The sequence below is a fragment of the Mesoplodon mirus genome (assembly GCF_964341445.2).
Source record: "Mesoplodon mirus genome assembly, chromosome: 7".
Taxonomy (NCBI): Eukaryota; Metazoa; Chordata; class Mammalia; order Artiodactyla; family Ziphiidae; genus Mesoplodon; species Mesoplodon mirus.
In genome coordinates, this window is record NC_138983.1 from 63388089 (window position 1) to 63412391 (window position 24303).

The following is a 24303-nucleotide window of genomic DNA, read 5'->3' on the forward strand; positions in this document are numbered from 1 at the left end:
GAAACACCTACAACTAAGATTACTCTACCCAGAAGGATCTGATTCAGATTAGATGGAGAAATCAAAAGCTTTTTCAGACAAGCAAAAGCTAAAGAGAATTCAGCATCACCAAACCACCTTTACAACAAATGCTAAAGAAACTTCTCTAAGTGGGAAACACAAGAGAAGAAAAAGACTCACAAAAACAAACCCAAAACAATTAAGAAAATGGTAATAGGAACATGCATATCGATAATAACCTTTAATGTAAATGGATTAAATGCCCTAACCAAACGACACAAACTGGCTGAATGGATACAAAAACAAGACCCATATATATGCTGTCTACAAGAGACCCCCTTCAGACCTAGGGATACATACAGACTGAAAGTGAAGGGATGGAAAAAGATATTCCATGGAAATGGAAATCAAAAGAAAGCTGGAGTAGCAATCTCGTATCAGATAAAATAGACTTTAAAATAAAGACTGTTACAAGAGATAAGGACACTACATAATGATCAAGGGATCAATCCAAGAAAAAAATATAACAATTATAAATATTTATGCACCCAACACAGGAGTACCTCAATACATAAGGCAAATGCTAAAACAACCATAAAAGGGGACATTGACAGTAACACAATAACAGTAGGGGACTTTAACACCCCACTTACACCAATGGACAGATCATCCAAACAAAATAAATAAACACAAGCTTTAAATGACACAATAGACCAGATAGATTTAATTGATATTTATAGGACATTCCACCTGCAAGTGGCAGAATACACTTTCTTCTCAAGGGCACATGGAACATTCTCCAGGACAGATCACATCCTGAGCCACAAATCAAGCCTCAGAAAATTTAAGAAAATTGAAATCATATCAAGCATCTTTTCTGACCACAACACTATGAGGCTGGAAATCAATTACAGGAAAAAAACTGTAAAAAACACAAACACGGGCTTCCCTGGTGGCGCAGTGGTTGAGAGTCCGCCTGCCGATGCAGGGGACACGGGTTCGTGCCCCGGTCTGGGAAGATCCCACATGCCGTGCAGCGGCTGGGCCTGTGAGCCATGGCCGCTGAGCCTGTGCTCCACAACGGGAGAGGTCACAACAGTGAGAAGCCCGCGTAACGCAAAAAAAAACAAAAAACAAAAAACACAAATACATGGAGGCTAAACAGTGAGATACTAAATAACCAAGAGATCACTGAAGAAATCCAAGAAGAAATTAAAAAATACATAGAAACAAATGACAATGAAAACACGACGCCCCAAAATCTATGGGATGAAGCAAAAGCAGTTCTAAGAAATTGCTAAGTTTATAGCAATTCAATCTCACCTCAAGAAACAAGAAAAATCTCAAATAAACATTCTAACCCTACACTTAAAACAACTAGAGAAAGAAGAACAAAGAAAACCCAAAGTCAGTAGAAGGAAAGAAATAATAAATATCAGAGCAGAAATAAATGAAATTAAAATGAAGAAAACAATAGCAAAGATCAATAAAAGTAAAAGCTGGTTCTTTGAGAAGATAAACAAAACTGATAAGCCCTTAGCCAGACTCATCAAGAAGAAAAGGGAGAGGACACAAATCAATAAAATTAGAAATGAAAAAGGAGAAATTACAACTGACACTGCAGAAATACAAAGGACTATAAGAGACTACTACGAACGACTATGTGCCAATAAAATGGACAACCATGAAGAAATGGACAAATTCTTGGAAAGGTACAATTTTCCAAGACTGAAGCAGGAAGAAATAGAAAATATAAACAGACCAATCACAAGCACTGAAATTGAAACTGTGATTAAAAATCTTCCAATAAGGGGCCTCCCTGGTGGCGCAGTGGTTGAGAATCCGCCTGCCGATGCAGGGGATACGGGTTCGTGCCCCGGTCTGGGAGGATCCCATATGCCGCGGAGCGGCTGGGCCCGTGAGCCATGGCCGCTGGGCCTGCGCGTCCGGAGCCTGTGCTCCGCAACGGGAGAGGCCACGACAGTGAGAGGCCCGCGTACCGCAAAAAAAAAAAAAAAAATCTTCCAATAGGGCTTCCCTGGTGGCACAGTGGTTGAGAGTCTGCCTGCCGATGCAGGGGACAGGGGTTCGTGCCCCGGTCCGGGTAGATCCCACATGCCACGGAGCGGCTGGGCCCGTGAGCCATGGCCACTGAGCCTTTGTGTCCGGAGCCTGTGCTCCGCAACAGGAGAGGCCACGGCAGTGAGAGGCCCACATACTGCAAAAAAAAAAAAAAAAAAAAAAATCTTCCAATAAACAAAAGCCCAGGACCAGAGGGATTCACAGGTGAATTCTATCAGACACTTAGGGAAGAGCTAACACCTATCCTTCTCAAACTCTTCCAAAATATAGCAGAGGGAGGAACACTCCCAAACTCATTCTACGAGGCCACCATCACCCTAATACCAAAACTAGACAAAGATGTCACAAAAAGAGAAAACTACAGGCCAATATCACTGATGAACATAGATGCAAAAATCCTCAACAAAATACTAGCAAACAGAATCCAACAACACATTAAAAGGATCCTACACCAAGATCAAGTGGGATTTATCCCAGGGATGCAAGGATTCTTCAATATATGCAAATCAATCAATGTAATACACCACATTAACAAATTAAGTAATAAAAACCATATGATAATCTCAATAGATGCAGGAAAAGCTTTCAACAAAATTCAACACAGATTTATGATAAAAACTCTCCAGAAAATGCACATAGAGGGAACTTACCTCAACATAATAAAGGCCATATATGACAAACCCGCAGCCAACATCGTTCCCAATAGTGAAAAACTGAAACCATTTCCTCTAAGATCAGGAACAAGACAAGGTTGCCCAGTCTCACTGGTACTATTCAACATTGTTTTGGAAGTCCTAGCCACAGCAATCAGAGAAGAAAAAGAAATAAAAGGAATACAAATTGGCAAAGAAGAAGTAAAATTGTCACTGTTTGCAGATGACATGACACTATACATAGAAAATCCTAAAGATGCCACCAGAAAACTACTAGAATTAATCAATGAATTTGCTAAGGTTGCAGGATACAAAATTAATGCATAGAAATCTCTGGCATTCTTATACACCGACAATGAAAAATCAGGAAGAGAAATTAAGGAAACACTCCCATTTACCATTGCAACAAAAATAAAATACCTAGGAACAAAGCTGCCTAAGGAGGTGAAAGACTTGTACTCAGAAAACTATAAAACACTGATGAAAGAAATCAAAGATGACATAAACAGATGGAGGAATACACCATGTTCTTGGATTGGAAGAATCAATATTGTGAAAATGGCTATACTACCCAAAGCAATCTACAGATTCAATGCAATCCCTAACAAACTACCAATGGCATTCTTCACAGAATTAGAACAAAAATTTTTACAATTTGAATGGAAACACAAAAGACCCCAAATAGCCAAAGCAATCCTGAGAAAGAAAAACGGAGTTGGAGGAATCAGGCTTCCAGATTTCAAACTATACCACAAAGCTACAGTAATCAAGACAGTATGGTAGTGGCACAAAAACAGAAATATAGATCAATGGTACAAGATAGAATGCCCAGAGATAAACCCATGCACATATGGGCACCTAATTTACGACAAGGAGGCATGAACATACAGTGGAGAAAAGACAGCCTCTTCAGTAAGTGGTGCTGGGAAAACTGGACAGCTACATGTAAAAGAATGAAATTAGAACACTACCTAACACCATACACAAAAATAAACTCCAAATGGATTAAAGACTTAAATTTAAGACCAGACACTATAAACCTCTTAGAGGAAAACATAGGAAAAACATTCTTTGACATAAGCCACAGCAAGATCTTTTTTGACCCACCTCCTAGAGTAATGGAAATAAAAACAAAAATAAACAAATGGGACTTAATTAACCTTAAAGCTTTTACACAGCAAAGGAAACCATAAACAAGACAAAAAGACAACACTCAGAATGTGAGAAAATATTTGCCAATGAAACAACAGACAAAGGATTAATCTCCAAAATATACAAACAGCTCATGGAGCTCAATATCAAAAAAACAAACAATCCAGTTAAAAAATGGGCGGAAGGCCTAAATAGACATTTCACCAAGGCAGACATACAGATAGCCAAGAGGCACATGAAAGGATGCTCAACATCACTGATTATTAGAGAAATGCAAATCAAAACTACAATGATGTATCACCTCACGCTGGTCAGAACGGCCATTATCAAAAAATCTAGAAACAATAAATGCTGAAAAGGGTGTGGTGAAAAGGGAACCTTCCTGCACTGTTGGTGGGAATGTAAATTGATACAACCACTATGGAAAACAGTATGGAGGTTCCTTAAAAAACTAAAAATAGAACTACCATGTGACCCAGCAATCCCACTACTGAGCATATACCCTGAGAAAACCGTAATTCAAAAAGAGACATGGGGCTTCCCTGGTGGCGCAGTGGTTGAGAGTCCACCTGCCGACGCAGGGGACGCAGGTTCGTGCCCCGGTCCGGGAAGATCCCACATGCTGCGGAGTGGCTGGGCCCGTGAGCCATGGCTGCTGAGCCTGCACATCCGGAGCCTGTGCTCCACAACGGGAGAGGCCACAACAGTGAGAGGCCCGCGTACCGCAAAAAAAAAAAAAAAAAAAAGACATGTACCATAATGTTCATTGCAGCTCTATTTACAATAGACAGGACATGGAATCAACCTAAATGTCCATTGATAGATGAATGGATAAAGAAGATGTGGCACATATATACAATGGAATATTATTCAGCCATAAAAAGAAACAAAATTGAGTTATTTGTAGTGAGGTGGATGGACCTAGAGTCTGTCATACAGAATGAAGTAAGTCAGAAAGAGAAAAACAAATACCATATGCTATGCATATATATGGAATCTAAAAAAAAAAGGTACTGATGAACCTAGTTGCAGGGCAGGAATAAAGAGACAGACACAGAAAATGGACTTGAGGAAATGGGATGGGAGGGCGAAGGTGGGGAGAAGAGAGAGTAGCATCAACATATATACACTACTGAATGTAAAATAGTTGGCTGGTGGGAAGCAGCAGCATAGCACAGGGAGATCGGCTTGGTGCTTTGTGATGACCTACAGGGGTGGGATAGGGAGGATGGGAGGGAGGCTCAAGAGGAAGGGGATACGGGGACATGTGTATGCATATGGCTGATTCGCTTTGTTGTGCAACAGAAACTAAGAGTATTGTGAAGCAATTATACTCCAATAAAGATCTATTAAAAAATAATAATAAATAAATAAATTGGAATTAGGAGAAGAGTCTGAAGGCGTGGAGATTAATCACAGAATCTAAAGTAATCTGGATGAGAAGAAAGAGGGGCCTGAGCATTAGTTACAGTCTCCTTGAGAGTGTGAACTTTGTGTCACAAATAAACTCAAGTGAAACTTAGTAGAGGTAAAACTGAAAAGATCAGCTGGATGGTTACTGTGGAAGAGAGAGCAAGAAAAGGAGAAAGAATGCACAGTTCTCAGAAATGACCTTTGTCACTACAGTTCTTATAAATTCACCCATGTGTCCTCTGAAGTTGACTTTCAAATAGTCCTGAAAGATTATGTGCAGTGTAAACTCGAAGATGATGGGAGTACCGTATGGGATTTACTTAGTCTATTTGAATGGTTTTACATGTTTTAAGCACAGTTCTTCATTTCTTCTTACCTTATTCCTTTGCAAATTCAAAAGTTGCAGATTCCCAAAGTTCTTTTGGGAGTATGCATATTTATAACACTGTAAAAAACCGCTAATGAACTTAATATAAATATAATATAAACCCCAAAACAAACAGAAAATGGAAAAATATGTGTTTGGTATACAGTTTTTTTTTTTTTTTGCGGTATGCGGGCCTCTCACTGCTGCGGCCTCTCCCGTTGCGGAGCACAGGCTCCGGACGTGCAGGCTCAGCAGCCATGGCTCACGGGCCCAGCCGCTCCGTGGCACGCGGGATCCCCCCGGACCAGGGCACGAACCCACGTCCCCCACATTGGCAGCCGGACCCCCAACCACTGCGCCACCAGGGAAGCCCTGGTATACCGTTTAAAAAAAAATAAATTTATTTATTTATTTGTTTTTTATTTTTGGCTGTGTTGGGTCTTCGTTGCTGCGTGCGGGCTTTCTCTAGTTGTGGTGAGCAGGGGCTACTCTTCGTTGTGGTGCGTGGGCTTCTCCTTGTGGTGGCTTCTCTTATTGTGGAGCAGGGGCTCTAGGCGTGTGGGCTTCAGTAGTTGTGGTGTATGGGCTGTAGAGCACAGGCTCAGTAGTTGTGGTGCACGGGCTTACTTGCTCAGCGGCATGTGGGATCTTCCCGGACCAGGGCTCGAACCCATGTCCCTTGCACTGGCAGGTGGGTTCTTAACCACTGTGCCACTAGGGAAGCCCTGGTATACAGTTTTTGAGCCCAGTAATCTAAGTATAAATAACAAAATGTGATCTTGGATCAAGCTGTATTTCAGTGTGTATTCTGTTACTATGATTTGTGACATATTATACACTATATAAAGTTACACTGCTACCCACACCACACTAGTATCACATTAACTACCTCTGTGATGAATAATGCAAAAAATTTTTGAATGATGGTTCTCTGGCAGCTATTAAGTGCTTTTTAACATTTGGACTTAAAAAAAATCAATAAGCAAATGTTCAGTGTTGATAGACCCAGCTGAGTGGTATTAAACTATACTATGTATTTTCTCTAAATCAACTGTAAACTTTAACAGGCGCCATTCAACTTCAGGCACTTAGCCAAGTCTGGAATTAAGATCTCTCTGTCTTTGTTCCTCTAATCCTTTTTAAAGTTCTTTTATTACTTAAATAATTAGACCTTCAAATTCGATCAACTAAACACAATCAATCCTACTCCACTTATAGCATAGTAGTGGCAATCAACCCACTGGGGAAATGTGGCATATTATTTGGGTAACATCCAGGGTCCATGATACAAAAGAAAAAAATCTCCTTACCCAGGAGTTCTTCATGGATTGATCAGGAGTTGAAATAAAGGCATTCATGAATGCTCAACTTATTGTTTATATGCACGTGGATGATTTTATTGTGTTTTAGAGCAGGGGTTGGGATAGGAGGAAGCTTAATAAAATTCATGCCTTCAATTTCACCAAAAGTTCTATGGCCTCAAAAAGGTTAAGAACCACATATTCTAATCTACCCATTAGTGGATGAGGCTTCCTAATACTCTATGACAGCTGCCATCATATTTTTTAGCACAGTTGATATACTCTATTATCTAAAATTTAAAGATGAACTAAGAGACACTCAATTTTTAAGAAGTCATCTTAGAGCTAAGTAGGGTGTTACTTTAGGATTCCACAGTCAGTTAAAATCCAAAAAGAGAGGTACAAGATAAGGATGAGCGTTTACTGCCACTTTCCTTGATTATCAAAAACCTCTGCTGGGGCTTCCCTGGTGGCGCAATGGTTAAGAATCCGCCTGCCAATGCAGGGGACACGGGTTCAATACCTGGTCTGGGAAGATCCCACATGCCGTGAAGTAACTAAGCCTGTGTGACACAACTACTGAGCCCACATGCTGCAACTGCTGAAGCCCGAGCACCTAGAGCCGGTGCTCCACAACAGGAGAGGCCACCGCAGTTAGCAGCCCTTGCACTGCAACAGAGTGGCCCCTGCTTGCCGCAACTAGAGAAAGCCTGCATGCAGCAACGAAGACCCAACACAGCCAAAAATAAATAAATTAAATCAAAAAATAAATCTCTGCTATATGGCAATTATACAACCAATGAAATTCAAACAGTTAACCTGGAAGGCAAAAATAGTATCAAAACTGTTTTATATGGTTTTACAAATAAATGTTGATAACAACCAAATTATAAACATTTATTTCCACTATATTATATTATACTATTAAATGTGGTTCTAACCACCAAAATAGTTTAAGCTCAGAGTTGGAAATCTCTATCACTCTCACCTTGGTACAGACTACTCGTACAACCACTTTCCAAAAGGCAGAGGAATCAGACCCAGGTTGTACCTCAAAGAGAAGATGTTTTTCCTGGCCAGAAGCCACTTTAGCAGTTCTGAAAAGAGGTAAACACATTCGTTAATTTTATGAAAAGTCATGTAAAATAATGGAGCTACGAAACCAGATTCAAGAAAGTTTAAGACAGAGGAGGAAATGTGAAGAAAACACAGAAAGACAAATAACAATAATGGTGATTGTAATAATTAGATTTTTAAAATATAGGGATAGAGAATGTTTTGACTATAAACATACAATTTAATTTTCAAGGTGGAAAGCATAGTGGAATGATATTTATAAATCTATTTTTTTCATATCTATATCTCAATGGTCTTTAAATTTCTAACAAAGACAGCTAGGAAAAACATGTGCAAGGAATCAGGTACTTAAAAGAAAAACTTTAGCTGGTTTCATTTATCCATATTTTGACTAGTGCCTCAGATGTATATAAAGTGTGAAAAAATCTTGATCTTGGTTGAGTCCTTCCTTAAGCAACAACACTTATATACCTCTTTGAAGACAATTTTTACAGATAATTTGAAACTGGATGAAGCAAATGATTTTGAGACGCTTATGTAACTTTACTGTCCTCCCCTAGCAGAGTAATTCTGATTTAGAAAGCAACAGGATACTAACATAAAAATATAACACTTTTTAGGATAACTCAATATCATGCATCAATGCCAATTTAAATCAGTTCAAAGACATAAGTATTGCAGCTCCCTTTTATCATTACTCACATTTCTCTCTGAGCACCAGTGGGGATATCACACTCAGAACTAAGAAACTTACAGCTAAATAAATTGAGGCCATTGAAAATTAAGTAACTAGCCCTAGGTAACAAAGTCTGCCAGTGAAAGTAGTACTGCCAGTTCCCAGTTCTGTTTTCTAGCTATCAAGCCATGCGTCTTTTGTGTAGGTTTAACTTTATAGTTCTCAGACAGCACTGAACTTGTGAAATCCCAACTCTGACCCAGGGGAATTGGTTTTAAGAAGCAAATCCAGTCAGAAACATTCTGAGCTAATAAATAAAAGGGAGATACTCTTTTACCATCACCTCTATATTACACACTAAGCTTAGCTTGAGGATGTTTTCATAGGACACATTTTATCCAGTATCTTTAGGCCAAAAAACAAAATTTCATATAATAGACTAGGTTTTTTTGTATATAAGTTCTAAGACTCTAAAGGGATGGCAAATGTCATTGATTACTCTTCAAAAAAATTGACACAATAAACATAAAAATTCCACTCTTATGATACTATTAAATTCTCAATCGAATTTTATTCCTTAAGAATATAGTCTCAGAAGTAATGCCTCAAGTGTTACCATTTGGATGATCTTTTAAAAAAAAAAGAACAAAGTAAAATGCTAGAGTTTTAAAAACCCATGAGTACATTTTTATTATAAAAGATCAGACAATACACAAATATACACAGTAAAATGTAAAATCTCCCTTCTCTGCTCCCCTTTTCCATCACCTCCCCAGAGAGCTGTGTATATCCTTCCAGTTCATTTTCTATGCATTTATATATATATACATCTACACAGGATCCATCCATATATCCATACAGGGCTTTTTTTTTGGTTTGTCTGTTTTTAATGAGTGAAATCCAGTGTTCTTAAAAGAAATGATCTTCTAAGATAACTTTTAAGAGTTAAGAATGCTTTATTCTTCATGACTGGCTAATAATAGGACCCTCCAGCCATGTCCATAAAAAGACTGCATTTCCTTCTCTTTATCTAATGTGTTCTAAATGGCCAAGTATAATATGTCTCTTATACAATATAGTTATTGTAAAGCTTAAGGAGTACATTCATGTATTTTACCCTAAACTATTAATAGTGACTATAATATAAATGTATATATACTAAGTGGTTCCAAACTGCTTGGTGATTTTGTTTAGCCTTTTTGGGGTTTAAGGAGAGGTAATATGGGATAGTGGAAAGATCTTCAGACTCGGGGAAAGCTGGATCTGCCATTGATACTTGGGTAATCACTTCAGGCCTCAGTTAAAATGTCTGACTGTCAGCAGAGTGCCTTACACATATTATGTGCTCAGTGAACGTTAGCTAAGTTGAATAGACTAAAGAAAGAACCTTTAAGATCTCATTTAAAAGGCAATAACAATAAGTTATAACTATACCCCCAGGGAGACAGAAGACACATATACAAAGAGAGCGGAGATGGGTGCTGCTAGAGGAAGACTTAATAGAAAGAAGCGACATCTGCTCTCCTGTCACTAAGGGAGAACACACAAACAAAAATGGAATATTTTAAAAGTATAACAATCTGGGGTCATTCAGGGACAGAGCTCGGTATATTTTAATAGCTTCTATACAGATCAGTATAAAAATTGATTTAATAAAGAATAATTCACAAAGAGAAGGCTGTTCTATTGGATGTGCTAAGGAGGCAGAGAAGTTTATACTCCATCTTAGAAATCTATTCAAGAGTTAAGTAGAGGTGTAAACATGATAGCTAATTAGAAAATATTTATAAACAAAATACCTTATTCTTCAGTGATGACAAATGAATTCTTACCATATATATATTTCTCTGGCAAAATAATGGTTCAATGAACAAACACAGAAGATTTATTTATTAACTAGATGAATTGGTTGATATTCAGAAACCTGAAGTGCCCTCTGACTATCCTAGGCACCTTTCTCTAGATGACTAACTGGTATATTCTCTTCTGTTATGCACCTCCTTTAGTGCTTTCAAACAAGGGTCAATTTACATGCCTGTGTTCAAAATTCAGTTTTAAGTTCCTTCTGTTCTTTTAGTCCTATAACATATTTTTAGATAGATACATAGAAAGTCTTACAGTACTCAAATTGTTGCTTTGTGACCGCCTGGAGGGGTGGGATAGGGAGGGAGGGAGGGAGGGAGACGCAAGAGGGAAGGGATATGGGAACAGATGTATATGTATAACTGATTCACTTTTTTATAAAGTAGAAACTAACACACCGTTGTGAAGCAATTATACTCCAATAAAGTTGTAAAAAAAAAAAGTACTCAATAAATATTTGCTAACTGCCGCTGAAAACATTCTCTTACCAACCAATACATGTGGTTATCTCTCAGACAGTCACAACACTGGGACAATATGTCAGGGGGAGAAAATAAAATGAAAAAGAGCAAGTCTTACACATCATTAAGTTCTGCTACTCTTCCAAGAAATTCTTCATAAGTTAAGGAGCCACTTTCTCGAACCAATGTGACATGTTTTGCTACTTTTTCTGGTAACTTGTTAAGAACCAGCTGTGTCTGATCCGAAATTTGCTGTCCCATGATGAAATGATGTCTTATGAAATCCAAAAAGAGTGTTGCTTCACATCGTTTCTGTCAAATATACATAAAAGTTACTTTTACATGTAATATAAAAATGGCAACATACCCATCCCTTCAAGAAAATAAAGAAAAACAGGAATACTTTTAAGTGAGATCTCAACAGACTTACATGAGCCTAAGGTGGAATTTATTTAAACAACTATATTTTAAAGTAAAGATTTACAGTTCTATTTTTTAAAGATCATACAGGTAAATGAGAATACAGGATTCATTTATCTTATTGGGAGGGTGAATTCCTATAATTTTGCCAAGTTAAAAACCATTACACACACACACAGAGGCATTTAAGTGATTGTATTTAACAGGAAGTTTGTTTACCTCATATAATTTTCCTAAGAACATTTCCTGACTGCTTACCATGTCAGGCTCCAAACTAAGGGCTTTCATATATTATCTCATTTATTTCTTCCAATAACCCTAAGAGGTAGGCATTATTATATTCCTAGTTGACAGATAAGGAAATGGAGTTGAGTGACTTATCTAAAGTTAAACAGCTGGGGACTTCCCTGGTGGTGCAGTGGTTAAGAATCTGCCTGCCAATGCAGGGGACACAGGTTCGATCCCTGGTCCAGGAAGATCCCACATGCCAAGGAGCAACTAAGCCTGTACGCCACAACTATTGAGCCTGCACGCCACAACTACTGAGTCCATGCACTGCAACTACTGAAGCTTACGCACTCTAGGGGCCAGGGGCTGCAACTACTGAAGTCTGCACGCCTAGAGCCCATACTGTGCAACAAAAGAAGCCACTGGATGAGAAGCCCGCGCACCACAACGAAGAGTAACCTCTGCTCGCCACAACTAGAGAAAGCCCATGAGCAGCAACAAAGACCCAACGCAGCACCCCCCCCAAAAAGTTAAACAGTTGGTAGCACTTCCCTGGTGGCGCAGTGGTTAAGAATCCGCTTGCCAATGCAGGGAGCCCTGGTCTGGGAAGATCCCACATGCCGCGGAGCAACTAAGCCTGTGTGCCACAACTACTGAGCCTGTGCTCTAGAGCCTGCGAGCCACAACTACTGAGACCTGCGTGCCACAACTACTGAAGTCCATGCACCTAGAACCTGTGCTCCGCAACAAGAGAAGCCACCGCAATGAGAAGACTGTGCACCGCAACAAAGAGTAGCCCCCTCTTGCTGCAACTAGAAGGAAAGCCCGCGCACAGCAATGAAGACCCAACACAGCCAAAAATAAATAATAAATTTATATGAAAAAGTTGGTAAATGGTTGAAGTGAAATTTGAACTCATGTTTTTTAGATTCTAGTGCTTATATTCTTTAACGCTATGATATACTGTGATGTATAATCGTGATATAAATAGATCAGCTAAAAAATTTATTGTAGAATTACTTTATTTATAAATGTACAACTTTTTAATTGTAAAATATATGTAAATTAAACAGACTTCTTAGCTAATTCAACTGTGTTACATTTTCTGCTTAGAAAAAAAGTGCTTTTGCTTTTTAACTCCTCTAGGTATTTATTTTTTAATTATTTATTTATTTATTTATTTATTTATTTTTCGCTGCATTGGGTCTTTGTTGCAGCATGAGGGCTTTCTCTAGTTGTGGCGAGCGGGGGCTACTCTTCGTTGCAGTGCATGGGTTTCTCATTGCGGTGGCTTCTCTCGTTGAGGAGCACAGGCTCTAGGCACGCGGGCTTCAGCAGTTGTGGCACACAGGTCAGTAGTTGTGGCTCATGGGCTCTAAAGCACAGGTTCAAGAGCTGTGGCACATGGGCTTAGGTGCTCCAGGGCATGTGGGATCTTCCCGGGCGAGGGCTTGAACCCATGTCCCCCGAACTGGCAGGTGGATTCTTAACCACCGCGCCACCAGGGAAGTCCCTCCTTTAGGTTTTTTTTTTTTTTTTTTTTTTAAACCGTATGCGGGCCTCTCACTGTTGTGGCCTCTCCCGTTGTGGAGCACAGGCTCCGGACGCGCATGCTCAGCGACCACGGCGCAGGCTCAGCAGCCGTGGCTCACGGGCCCAGCCGCTCCGCGGCATATGGGATCTTCCCGGGCCGGGGCACAAACCCATGTCCCCTGCATCGGCAGGCGGACTCTCAATCACTGCGCCACCAGGGAAGCCCCTCTAGGTATTTTTAATTTAGAATTTATATAACTTGTTTTCTAAATATGAAGGTGATATTTTAGTTAAAAGGCTGGATCACTACTTTAATAATCTACTATCAATGTAGATCAATAAATTACTGAATTGACTTAAAATTTAATCACAAGACATTTATTTAATAATCACTCTAAAGTCTTGAAGGATATAATTCTATGTATTGTGGCTAGAGAAGAGTTGGATGTGTTTATTCTAGAGTTTTTTCTCCTTTGGTAAATAATGATTTATCAAAATATTAAGCACTGAGATATGGTTAAAATAGAAAATAAGATAAATTTATGTATCCTGATATATTCTACAGCTGAATAAGGAAATCCCAATTCAATACGAATACCACTACTAGTAATAGTAAAATCAACTAATATTCGTTCACCACTTCTACTGTGTAACACAATCTTCTAAGTACTTTATATGTATTCATGAATTTAGTCATTTAAATCCTCATGATAACCATTTCACAGATGAAGAAACAAGATAACTAAGGAAATAAGCAGAGAGGTTAAATTAACAAAGCCACAAAGCTAATATTAGAGTTTTTTTAAAAAATAAAGTTAGAAAAAGAAAAAAGCATTAAAATTAAAAAGAATCTGATCCTCCCCCCTCCTACAAGAAATTCCATTTTATTTACAAGTCAAAGACTATCACTTTACCTCACCTGAATTAACACTCATATCATATAAAGCAGGTGAAATAGTAACAATTTATAGTAAAAATTTTGTCAGGAAACCTGCTTTATCATTTAATCAAAAAAATGAAAAGTTATAACTCTAAACTATAAAATATATAACTTTAAAATATAAAATCATTTACAATAAGAATTCTCAGTAACCATAAATATGAAATTTTTGCTTTGTATTCAAATTTAATGTGTTATATTTGAGGTTTATTCTTTTAGTCACATTAAATATAGGAAAAGTACAACTGTTCTAAAGAGAAAACCCAACAATTACTGTTTTGAATCTGAGCCTACTTGGCAATGATGAATATGTATTACAGAGATAATTGAAAGGAAGTTGTTGAGGAAGATCCAGGCCGCTAAAAAAACATCTCTGAAGGCAAAATTATATACTTTAAATATAGCCAAGTGGATTCATAGCAATCGTATTCAAAGAGAAACAAAGATTTTAGCTTAGAGGAGGTCTCTAGAGTACTCAACATTAGTAATTTCTGGATTTCATAGTCTAGTAAAGTCTCAAAGCACCATGGTGTTGCACATTTATTTCTATTCTAAGTAAGGATAGTTTCCAAAAATAAATGAAAAAATCCCTAAAACTTAACAAAAATTTAAAAAATAACTTATAACCTAGGAAATAGAAGGATATAATACTCGAATAAAAGTCCTTCCCAAGAAGGCAGTAATTTCACACTGACGTATACTACATACAGTAACACTATGGTCCTTATTTTTCTTGTTCTAATCCAGATGTGTGAAAACATCATCAGGAGCCAAAGGCTGTAGACTGGTGTTAGGGAGCCACTGTTACATGGCCTTTTAAAAAATTAAATTCAACAAGCACCATATGCCTGGCACTGTGCTGTGTTCTGGGGATACAATAGTGAGTATAAGAAACAGGGTTCTTGCCACCATGGAGCATCTGATTCAGTGGGGAAGAGACAACAATCACACCAATAAATACATAATTTCAAAATAATAAGTGCTAAGCCAAACAAGTATAGGGTGCTGAAAGCCTATAAAAGGGGGACTTGACCTAGTCTTGTGACAGGGAAGAAGTCCTTGGGCAAACATCTGATTTGCTATCGGTCAGAGTTAGCCAGAGAAGAGAGGGATAGAGGAATGGCAAGGGGAGGACATTCCAGGCAGAGATTATAGAAAGTGCCTAACATAGGAAGGAGTATGGTGACTTAGAGGTTGGAAAAAAAAACAAAAAAAGCCAGAGCGACTAAAGCCTAGGCAGAAGGAGAGGGAGATTGGCACCAAGAGGTGGGATGTTTACCATTTTTGTTTATGACACAAAGACAAGACTGCATGCCTGTCCAATCTGTGGATGACTGAAACTGGAATGAATGAATAATGTCCACAGAATACCAGAATCAAGACTGAAAATGGATACTGATGTTCTGAAATCGAATACATTTTTATGTCAAATATGACTAAAAGTTAAATCCTGAATGTTTTGAAAGGCACATAAAGCACATAGGTAAGTTATGTTTAAAAGCAAATAAAATATAAAAAGTCTGAGGGTTCCAGTCAAAATAAGTAAACAGTAAATAGCGGTAAGAAAGATGCTAAAATAATCCTAAACTCTTGCTAGAAGCAGATGTCCAGAGCAAGAGCCTAGTTCCACTGTTCTCTGTAATGGTTCCAACACACCAGAGTTCTCTAATCAGCTCTAAGCAGTGACACTTTTAAAGGGCACTAATCATTTGAATATATTTGGGAAAGCACACAAGATGTTACAGATCTAGAAGAGGAAACAAAGCAATTTATTCTAGATAATCATAGTTCAGTAACAACATGGAGCATGGTGACAGGTTTGTTCAAACACCTGAAGAGCTTTCATGTGGAAGGGGAAGTAATATTTACTTTATATAATTACAGAGACCAGAATGGCCAGTATAAATTAGGCTGATTTCAGGTCAATATAAGAATTTCCTATAATCCATAATTATCCAGAAGGGTTAAGGGCTGTCTTGCAAAGCATGTGAGCTTGCATTCACTGAAAAGGTGGAGGTGTTTAAGCAAAAATAAGAAGTTCATCTAATTAGTGTTTTAGAGAAATTTTTTGCTTTAATGAGAAGTGAAATAACCTAATATTTCACTCCCAAAGTGAAACTTAAATTCCCTCTAGCATTCCTGTACTGATTTAATAAAAATGCAATACAATATTCTAATCAACCAGACTGAAAACTTTAAATTATACCTACAATTCTTAACAAAGAAAAAATTAAACTTTTGAAATATATGGTCTTAAGATTTCATGTAAAATATTAATGATAGTTTAATCAATATGCCCACCAAACAGATATTAAAGAGATTTAGTTGTTTGTTTACTGAGTTACAAAATGGTTTTAAGAGGTAAAATTTTAATTATATGTAGATGACATGATAATATATATAGAAAACCCTAAAGACTCCACACAAAAAATACTAGTACTGGTAGATAAATTCAGCAAGGTATCAGGATACAAGATTAACATACAGAAATCTGTTGCATTTCTTTACACTAACAATGAAATACCAGAAAGGGAAAGTAAAAAAAAAAAAAATCCCTTTTAAAATTGCACACACACCCCCCCGAAAAAATACTTAGGAATAAACCCAACCAAGGAGGTGAAAAACTTATATGCTGAGAACTATAAAGCATTGATAAAGGAAACTGATTCAAAGAAATGTAAAAATATTCTATGCTCTTAGATTGGAAGAATTAATATTGTTAAAATGACCATACTACCCAAAGCAATCTACAGATTTAATGCAATCCCTATCAAATTACCCATGACATATTGCACAGAACTAGAACAAATAATCCTAAAATTTATATGGAACCATAAAAGACCCAGAATTGCCAAAGCAATTCTGAGGAGAAAGAACAAAGATGGAGGCATAACCCTCCCAGACTCAGACAATACTACAAAGCTACAGTAATCAAAACAGTGTGGTATTGGCACAAAAACAGACATATGGATCAATGGAACAGAACAGAAAGCCTAGAAATAAATCCACACACCTACAGTAAATTAACCTTTGAAAAAAGAGGAAACAACATACAATGGAGAAAAGATAGTCTCTTCAGCAAGTGGTGGTGGGAAAGCAGGACAGCCACATGTAAATCAATGAAGTTAGAACACTCCCTCACATCATATACAAAAATAAACTCAAGATGGCTTAAAGACTTAAATATAAGACATGACACCATAAAACTCCTAGAAGAGACCATAGGCAAAACATTCTCTGACATAAACTGTAGTAATGTTTTCTTAGGTCAGTCTCCCAAGGCAATAGAAATAAAAGTAAAAATAAACAAATGGGACCTAATCAAAATTATAAGCTTTTGCAAGGCAAAGGAAACCATAAACAAAACAAAAAGACAACCTACGGACTGGGAGAAAATATTTGCAAATGATGCAACTGACAAGGGCTTAATTTCCAAAATATACAAACAACTCATACAACTCAATAATAATAATAAAAAAACCCCAATCAAAACATGGTCAGAAGACCTAAATAGACACTTCTCCAAAGAAGACATACAAATGGCCAATAGGCACATGAAAAAACGCTTAGCATCACTAATTATTAGAGAAACGCAAATCAAAACTACATGAGGGAGAGGAATCAAGATGGCAGATGAGTAAGACATGGAGCTCACCTCTTCCTACAAATACATCAAAAACACATCTACAGGCCTTCCCTGGTGGCACAGTGGTTGAGAGTCCGCCTGCCGATGCAGGGGACACGGGTTCGTGCCCCGGTCCAGGAAGATCCCACATGCCGCGGAGCGGCTGGGCCCGTGAGCCGTGGCCGCTGAGCCTGCACGTCCGTAGCCTGTGCTCTGCAATGGGAGAGGCCACACAGTGAGAGGCCCGCGTACCGCAAAAAAAAAGAAAAAAAACCCACATCTACAAGTGGAACGATTTGCACAAAACATCTACCGAACACCGGCTGAAGACCTCAGACTTCCTAAAGGGCAAGAAAACCTCCATGTAACCAGGAAGGACAAAAGAAAAAGAAAAAAAGAAAAGAGAAGGAGAAAAGAATTGGGATGCGACCTACACCCTAGAGAGGGAGCTGTGAAGGAGGTAAGGTTCCCGCACCCTGGGAAGTCCCCTCACTGGCGGGGAGATCAGCCTGGATGGAAGGGGAGTTTGGAGCCTTGAGCAGAGTGCAGAAACGGGATTGTGGAAGGCAAAATGGAGAGTGACCTGAACAGATGTTGGTACCATCACCTTGTACTCCCCAGGCTGAGACACTTGTCCACCGGTGTGGGCAGAGGCTGGGTGCTGAAGCTCAGGTTTCGGAGGTCAGACCCAGGGAGAGGACCGGGGTTGGCTGTGTGGAGACAGCCTGAAGAGGCTAGAGTGTGGCAACTGAGGGTGTGCTCAGAAGAAGCCTGGGCCAACCAAGAGGCAAGGTGCCACTGCTGGGGGGTGTGCAAGGAGAGGGGTGGGACCACTATAGGAGCTTCTTTCCCTGCACGCATGGTCTCAGGCAACAGAACACCACCTACACAAGCTCTGGGGGCAGGTGTGAGCTGCCACTGCCACTGTGGGCTCCAGAGACAGGCACAGGCCACCGCCACTGTCATGATGGGCTCCAGAGGTGGGCACAGGTAGCCGCCACCACTAAGAGACCTGCGAGCAGGATCCAGTTGCTGCCCCTGCTGTCCTGGGAGTGCGAGGGCCGCCACTGCAAGACCCGTGAATGGGTGCCAAGTGTTGCCCCCACTGTCCCGGGGTGGGGCGTGGGCCACCGCTACTGTTGGGAAACCTGCGAGCAGGCGGCAATTGCTGCCCCCACCATCTGGGGAGTGTGCACAGGCAGCGAGCAGGTGTCAAGCACTGCCCCTGCTGTCCAGGGATTGTGTGGACTATGGTTGCCACTGGGATACACGGGAGGAAGAGCCAATTGCTGTCCCTACTGTATCAGGTGTGTGCATGGCCTGCTGCACCTACACACCTCATATCAAAAGAATAACAGCCAACACACACTGAGGAAAGAGGCAGCAAGTATCCAAACCAAAAGTAACCTCTCGATTCCCGACAAGATGGCAGAGTAGAAGGACTTGAGCTCACCTCCTCACATGAAAACACCCAAATCACAACTAACTGCTGAACAACCATGGACAAAAAAGACTGGAACCTACAAAAAAAGATATTTTACATCCAAAGACAAAGAAAAGCCACAACTAGATGGTAGGAGGGGCACTTCTGCAATATAATCAAATCCCATACCAGTCGGATGGGCGACCCACAAACTGGAAAATAATTGTATTACAGAGATTCTCCCACAGGAGTGAGAGTTCTGGGACCCATGTCAGGCTCCCCAGCCTGAGGGCCTAGAATTGGAGCCCCCAGAGCATTTGGCTTAGAAGGCCAGTGGGCCTTGAGTGCAGGAGCTCCACAGGACTGAGGGAAACAGAGACTCCACTCTTGAGGGCGCCCACAAGATTTCATGTGTACTGGGACCCAGCACAAAGAAGTGACTGCATAGGAGCCTGGGCTAGACCTGCCTGTGGGTTTGGAGGGTCTCCTGTGGAGGCAGGGGTTGTCTGTGGCTCACTGTGGGGGTAAGGTCACTGGTGGCAGAGGCCCCAGGGAATACTGATAATCGTGAGCTCTCCTGGAGGTCCCCATTTTGGCACAAAGACCTGGCCCTACGCAACAGCCTACAGGCTCCAGTGCTGGACGCCTCAGGCTAAACAACCAGCAAGACAGGAACACAGCCCCACCCATCAGCAGACAGGCTGCCTAAAGCTGTACTGAGGTCACAGCCACCCCTAAACACACCCCTTGACACGGCCCTGCCCACCAGAGGGACAAGACCCAGCTCCACCCACCAGTGGGCAGGCACCAGTCTCTCCCACCAGGAAGCCTGAACAAGTCTCAGGACCAACCTCACACACCAGGGGCCAGACACCAGAAGCAACAGGAGCTATGATCCTGCAGCCTGTGGAAAGGAGTCCATCCACACAGAAAGTTTCACAAAATGAGACAACAGAGAAATATGCTCCAGACGAAGGAACAAGATGAAAACCCAAAAGAATAACTAAGTGAAGTGGAGATAGGCAATCTACCTGAAAAATAATTTAGAGTAATGATAGTAAAGATGATCCAAGATCTGAGAAAAAGAATGGAGGCACTGATCGAGAAGATACAAGAAATGTTTAACAAAGAGCTAGAAGATTTAAAGAACAAACAAACAGAGATGAACAATACAATAACTGAAATGAAAAACACACTAGAAGGAATCAACAGCAGAATAAATGAGGCAGAAGAACAAATAAGTAAGCTGGAAGACAGAGTGGTGGAAATCACTGCTGCAGAACAGAATAAAGAAAAAACAATGAAAAGAAATGAGGACAGTCTCAGAGACCTCTGGGACAACATTAAACGCACCAACATTCGCATTATAGAGGTCCCAGAAGGAGAAGAGAGACAGAAAGAGCCTGAGAAAATATTTGAAGAGATTATAGCCGGAAACTTCCCTAACATGAGAAGGAAAACACTCACTCAAGTCCAGGAAGTGCAGAAAGTCCCATATAAGATAAACCCAAGGAGGAACACACCAAGACATATATTAATCAAACTGACAAAAATTAAAGACAAAGAAGAAATATTAAAAGCAACAAGGGAAAAGCAACAAATAACATACAAGGGAATCCCCATAAGGTTATCAGCTGATTTTTCAGCAGAAACTCTGCAGGTCAGAAGGGAGTGGCATTATATATTTAAAACGATGAAAAGGAAAAACCTATAACCAAAAATACTCTACCCAGCAAGCGTCTCATTCAGATTTGATGGAGAAATCAAAAGCTTTACAGACAAGCAAAACCTAAGCAAATTCAGCACCACCAAACCAGCTTTACAACAATCCTAAAGGAGTTTCTCTAAGCAGAAAAGAAAAGGCCACAACCAGAAACAAGAAAATTACAAATGGGAAAGCTCACTGGTAAAGACAAATATAAAGTAAAGGTAGGAAATCATCCACACACAAATATGATATCAAAGCCAGCAACTGTGAGAAGAGAGTACAAATGCAGGATATTGGAAATGCATTAGAAATTAAGAGACCAGAAACTTAAACAATCATATATATATAGATTGCTATATCAAAACCTCACGGGAATTGCAAACCAATAATCTACAGTAGATACATACACAAAAAAGAGAAAGCTATCCAGACACAACACTAAAGATAGTTACCAAATCACAAGACAAGAGAACAAAAGAGAAGGAAGAAAAAGACCTATAAAAACAAATCCAAAACAATTAACAAAATGGCATTAAGAACATACATATCAATAATTACCTTAATTGTAAATGGATTAAACACATCAACCAAAAGACATAGACTGGCTGCATGGATACTAAAACAAGACCCGTATGTATGCTGTCTATAAGAGACCCACTTCAGATCTAGGGACGCAAACAGACTGAAAGTGAGGGAAATGGAAAAAGGTATCCTATGCAAATGGAAATCAAAAGAAAGCTGGAGTAGCAATACTCATATCAGACAAAATAGACTTTAAAATAAAGACTGTTACAAGGGACAAAGAAGGACATTACATAATGATCAAGGGATCAATCCAAGAAGAAGATATAACAATCGTAAATATATATGCACCCAACATAGGAGCACCTCAATATATAAGGCAAATGCTAAGAACCATAAAAGGAGAAACTGACAGTAACACAATAATAGTGGGGGACTTTAACAACCCACTTTCATCAATGGACAGGTGATCCAGACAGAAAATCAATAAGGAAACACAGGCCTTAAATGATGCATTAGATCAGATGGACTTAATTTATATTTATATAATATATATAAATATATATTTACATCCAAAAGCAGCATAAATATATATAAATATATACTTCCATCCGAAAGCAGCAGAATACAGTTTCTTCTCAAGTGCACATGAAACATTCTCCAGGATAGATCACCTCTTGGGCCACACATCAAGCCTCAGCAAATTTAAGAAAACTGAAATCATATCAAGCATTTTTTCTGACCACGTTATGAGACTAGAAGTCAATTACAGGAAAAAACTGTAAAAAACACAAATATGTGGAGGCTAAACAACATGTTCCTAAACGACCAATAGATCACTGAAGAAATCAAAGAGGAAATCAAAAAAATACCTAGAGACAATTGCAACGGAAGACAAAGATCCAAAACCCATGGGACACAGCAAAAGCAGTTCTAAGAGGGAAGTTTATAGCAATATAATCTTACCTCAGGAAACAAGAAAAGTCTCAAATAAACAACATAACCTTACACCTAAAGCAACCAGAGAAAGAAGAACAAACAAAACCCAAAGTTAGTAGAAGGAAAGAAATCATAAAGATCAGAGCAGAAATAAATGAAATAGATGAAGAAAACAGAAAAAAATCAATGAGCCTAAAAGCTGGTTCTTTGAAAGGATAAACAAAATTGATAAACCTTTAGCCAGACTCATCAAGAAAAAAAGGGAGAGGGTTCAAAACAATAAAATTAGAAATGAAATAGAAGTTACAACTGACACCATAGAAATACAAAGGATCATAAGAGACTATTACAACTACATGCCAATAAAATGGACAACCTAGAAGAAATGGACAAATTCTTAGAAAGGTACAACCTTCCAAGACTGAACCAGAAAGAAACAGAAAATATGAACAAACCAATCACAAGTACTGAAAATGAAACAGTAATTTTAAAACTTCCAACAAAGAAAAGTCCAGGACCAGATGGCTTCACAGGCAAATTCTACTAAACATTTAGAGAAGAGTTAACACCTATCCTTCTGAGACTCTTCCTAAAAATTGCAGAGGAAGGAACACTCCCAAGCTCATTCTATGAGGCCACAATCATCCTGATACCAAAATCAGACAAAGATATCACAAAAAAAGAAAATTACAGGCCAATATCATTGATGAACATAGACACAAAAATCCTCAACAAAATACTAGCAATTCGAATACAATACATTAAAAGGATAATACACCATGATCAAGTGGGATTTATCCCAGGGATGCAAGGATTCTTCAATATCCACAAATCAGTCAGTGATACACCACACTAACAAACTGAAGAATAAAACCCATATGATCATCTCAATAGATGCAGAAAAAACTTTTGACAAAATTCAACACCCATTTATGATAAAAACTCTGCAGAAAGTGGGCATAGAGGAAACTTACCTCAATATAATAAAGGTCATATATGACAAACCCACAGCTAACATCTTTCTCAATGGTGAAAGGCTGAAAGCATTCCCTCTAAGATCAGGAACAAGACAAGGATGTCCACTGTCACCACTTTCATTCAAGGTAGTTTTGGAAGTCCTAGCCATGGCAATCAGAGAAGAAAAAGAAATAAAAGGAATCCAAATTGGAAAAGAAGAAGTAAAACTGTCACTGTTTGAAGATGACAAGGTACTATACATAGAAAATCCTACAGATGCTACTAGAAAACTACTAGAGCTCATCAATGAATTTGGTAAAGTTTCAGGATACAAAATTAATACACAGAAATCTCTTGCATTCCTATACACTAACAACAAAAGATCAGAAAGAGAAATTAAGGGAACAATTCCATTTACCATTGCAGCAAAAAGAATAAAATACGTAGGAATAAACCTACCTAAGGAGGCAAAAGACCTGTACTCTGAAAACTAAAAGATGCTGATGAAAGGAACCAAAGATCACACAGATGGAAAGATATACCATGTTCTTGGATTGGAAGAATCAATATTGTCAAAATGACTATACTACCAAAGGCAATCTATAGAGTCAATGCAATTCCTATCAAATTACCAATGGCATTTTTCACAAAACTAGAACAAAAAATTTTTTTAAATTTGTATGGAAACACAAAGACCCCGAATAGTAAAAACAATCTTCAGAAAGAAAAACGGAGTTGGAGGAATCAGGCTCCCTGACTTCAGACTAAACTACAAAGCTACAGTAATCAACACAGTATGGCACTGGTGCAAAAACAGAAATATAGATCAATGGAACAGGATAGAAAACCCAGAGATAAACCCATGCACCTATGGTCAATTAATCTACGACAAAGGAGGCAAGAATATACAATGGAGAAAAGACAGTCTCTTCAATAAATGGTGCTGGGAAAACTGGACAGCTA

General features: G+C 39.0%; 1 protein-coding gene across 4 annotated transcripts in view; it reads right to left on the bottom strand.

The window, feature by feature from the left end:
* RNF141 (ring finger protein 141) overlaps positions 1–24303 on the bottom strand; it is a 55275-nt gene that overhangs the window by 25937 nt on the left and 5035 nt on the right. For all 4 annotated transcript variants that reach the window (XR_014294557.1, XR_014294558.1, XM_082626815.1 and 1 more), the window contains exons 2-3: positions 11164–11357; positions 7957–8065 (exon numbers count right to left, since the gene is read on the bottom strand). Coding sequence is in view for 2 of the 4 variants with exons in the window: in XM_082626815.1 (XP_082482941.1) it covers positions 7957–8065; positions 11164–11306 (252 nt within the window). In the remaining 2 variants the exon portion in view is untranslated. The remainder of the gene's footprint in view (positions 1–7956; positions 8066–11163; positions 11358–24303) is intronic.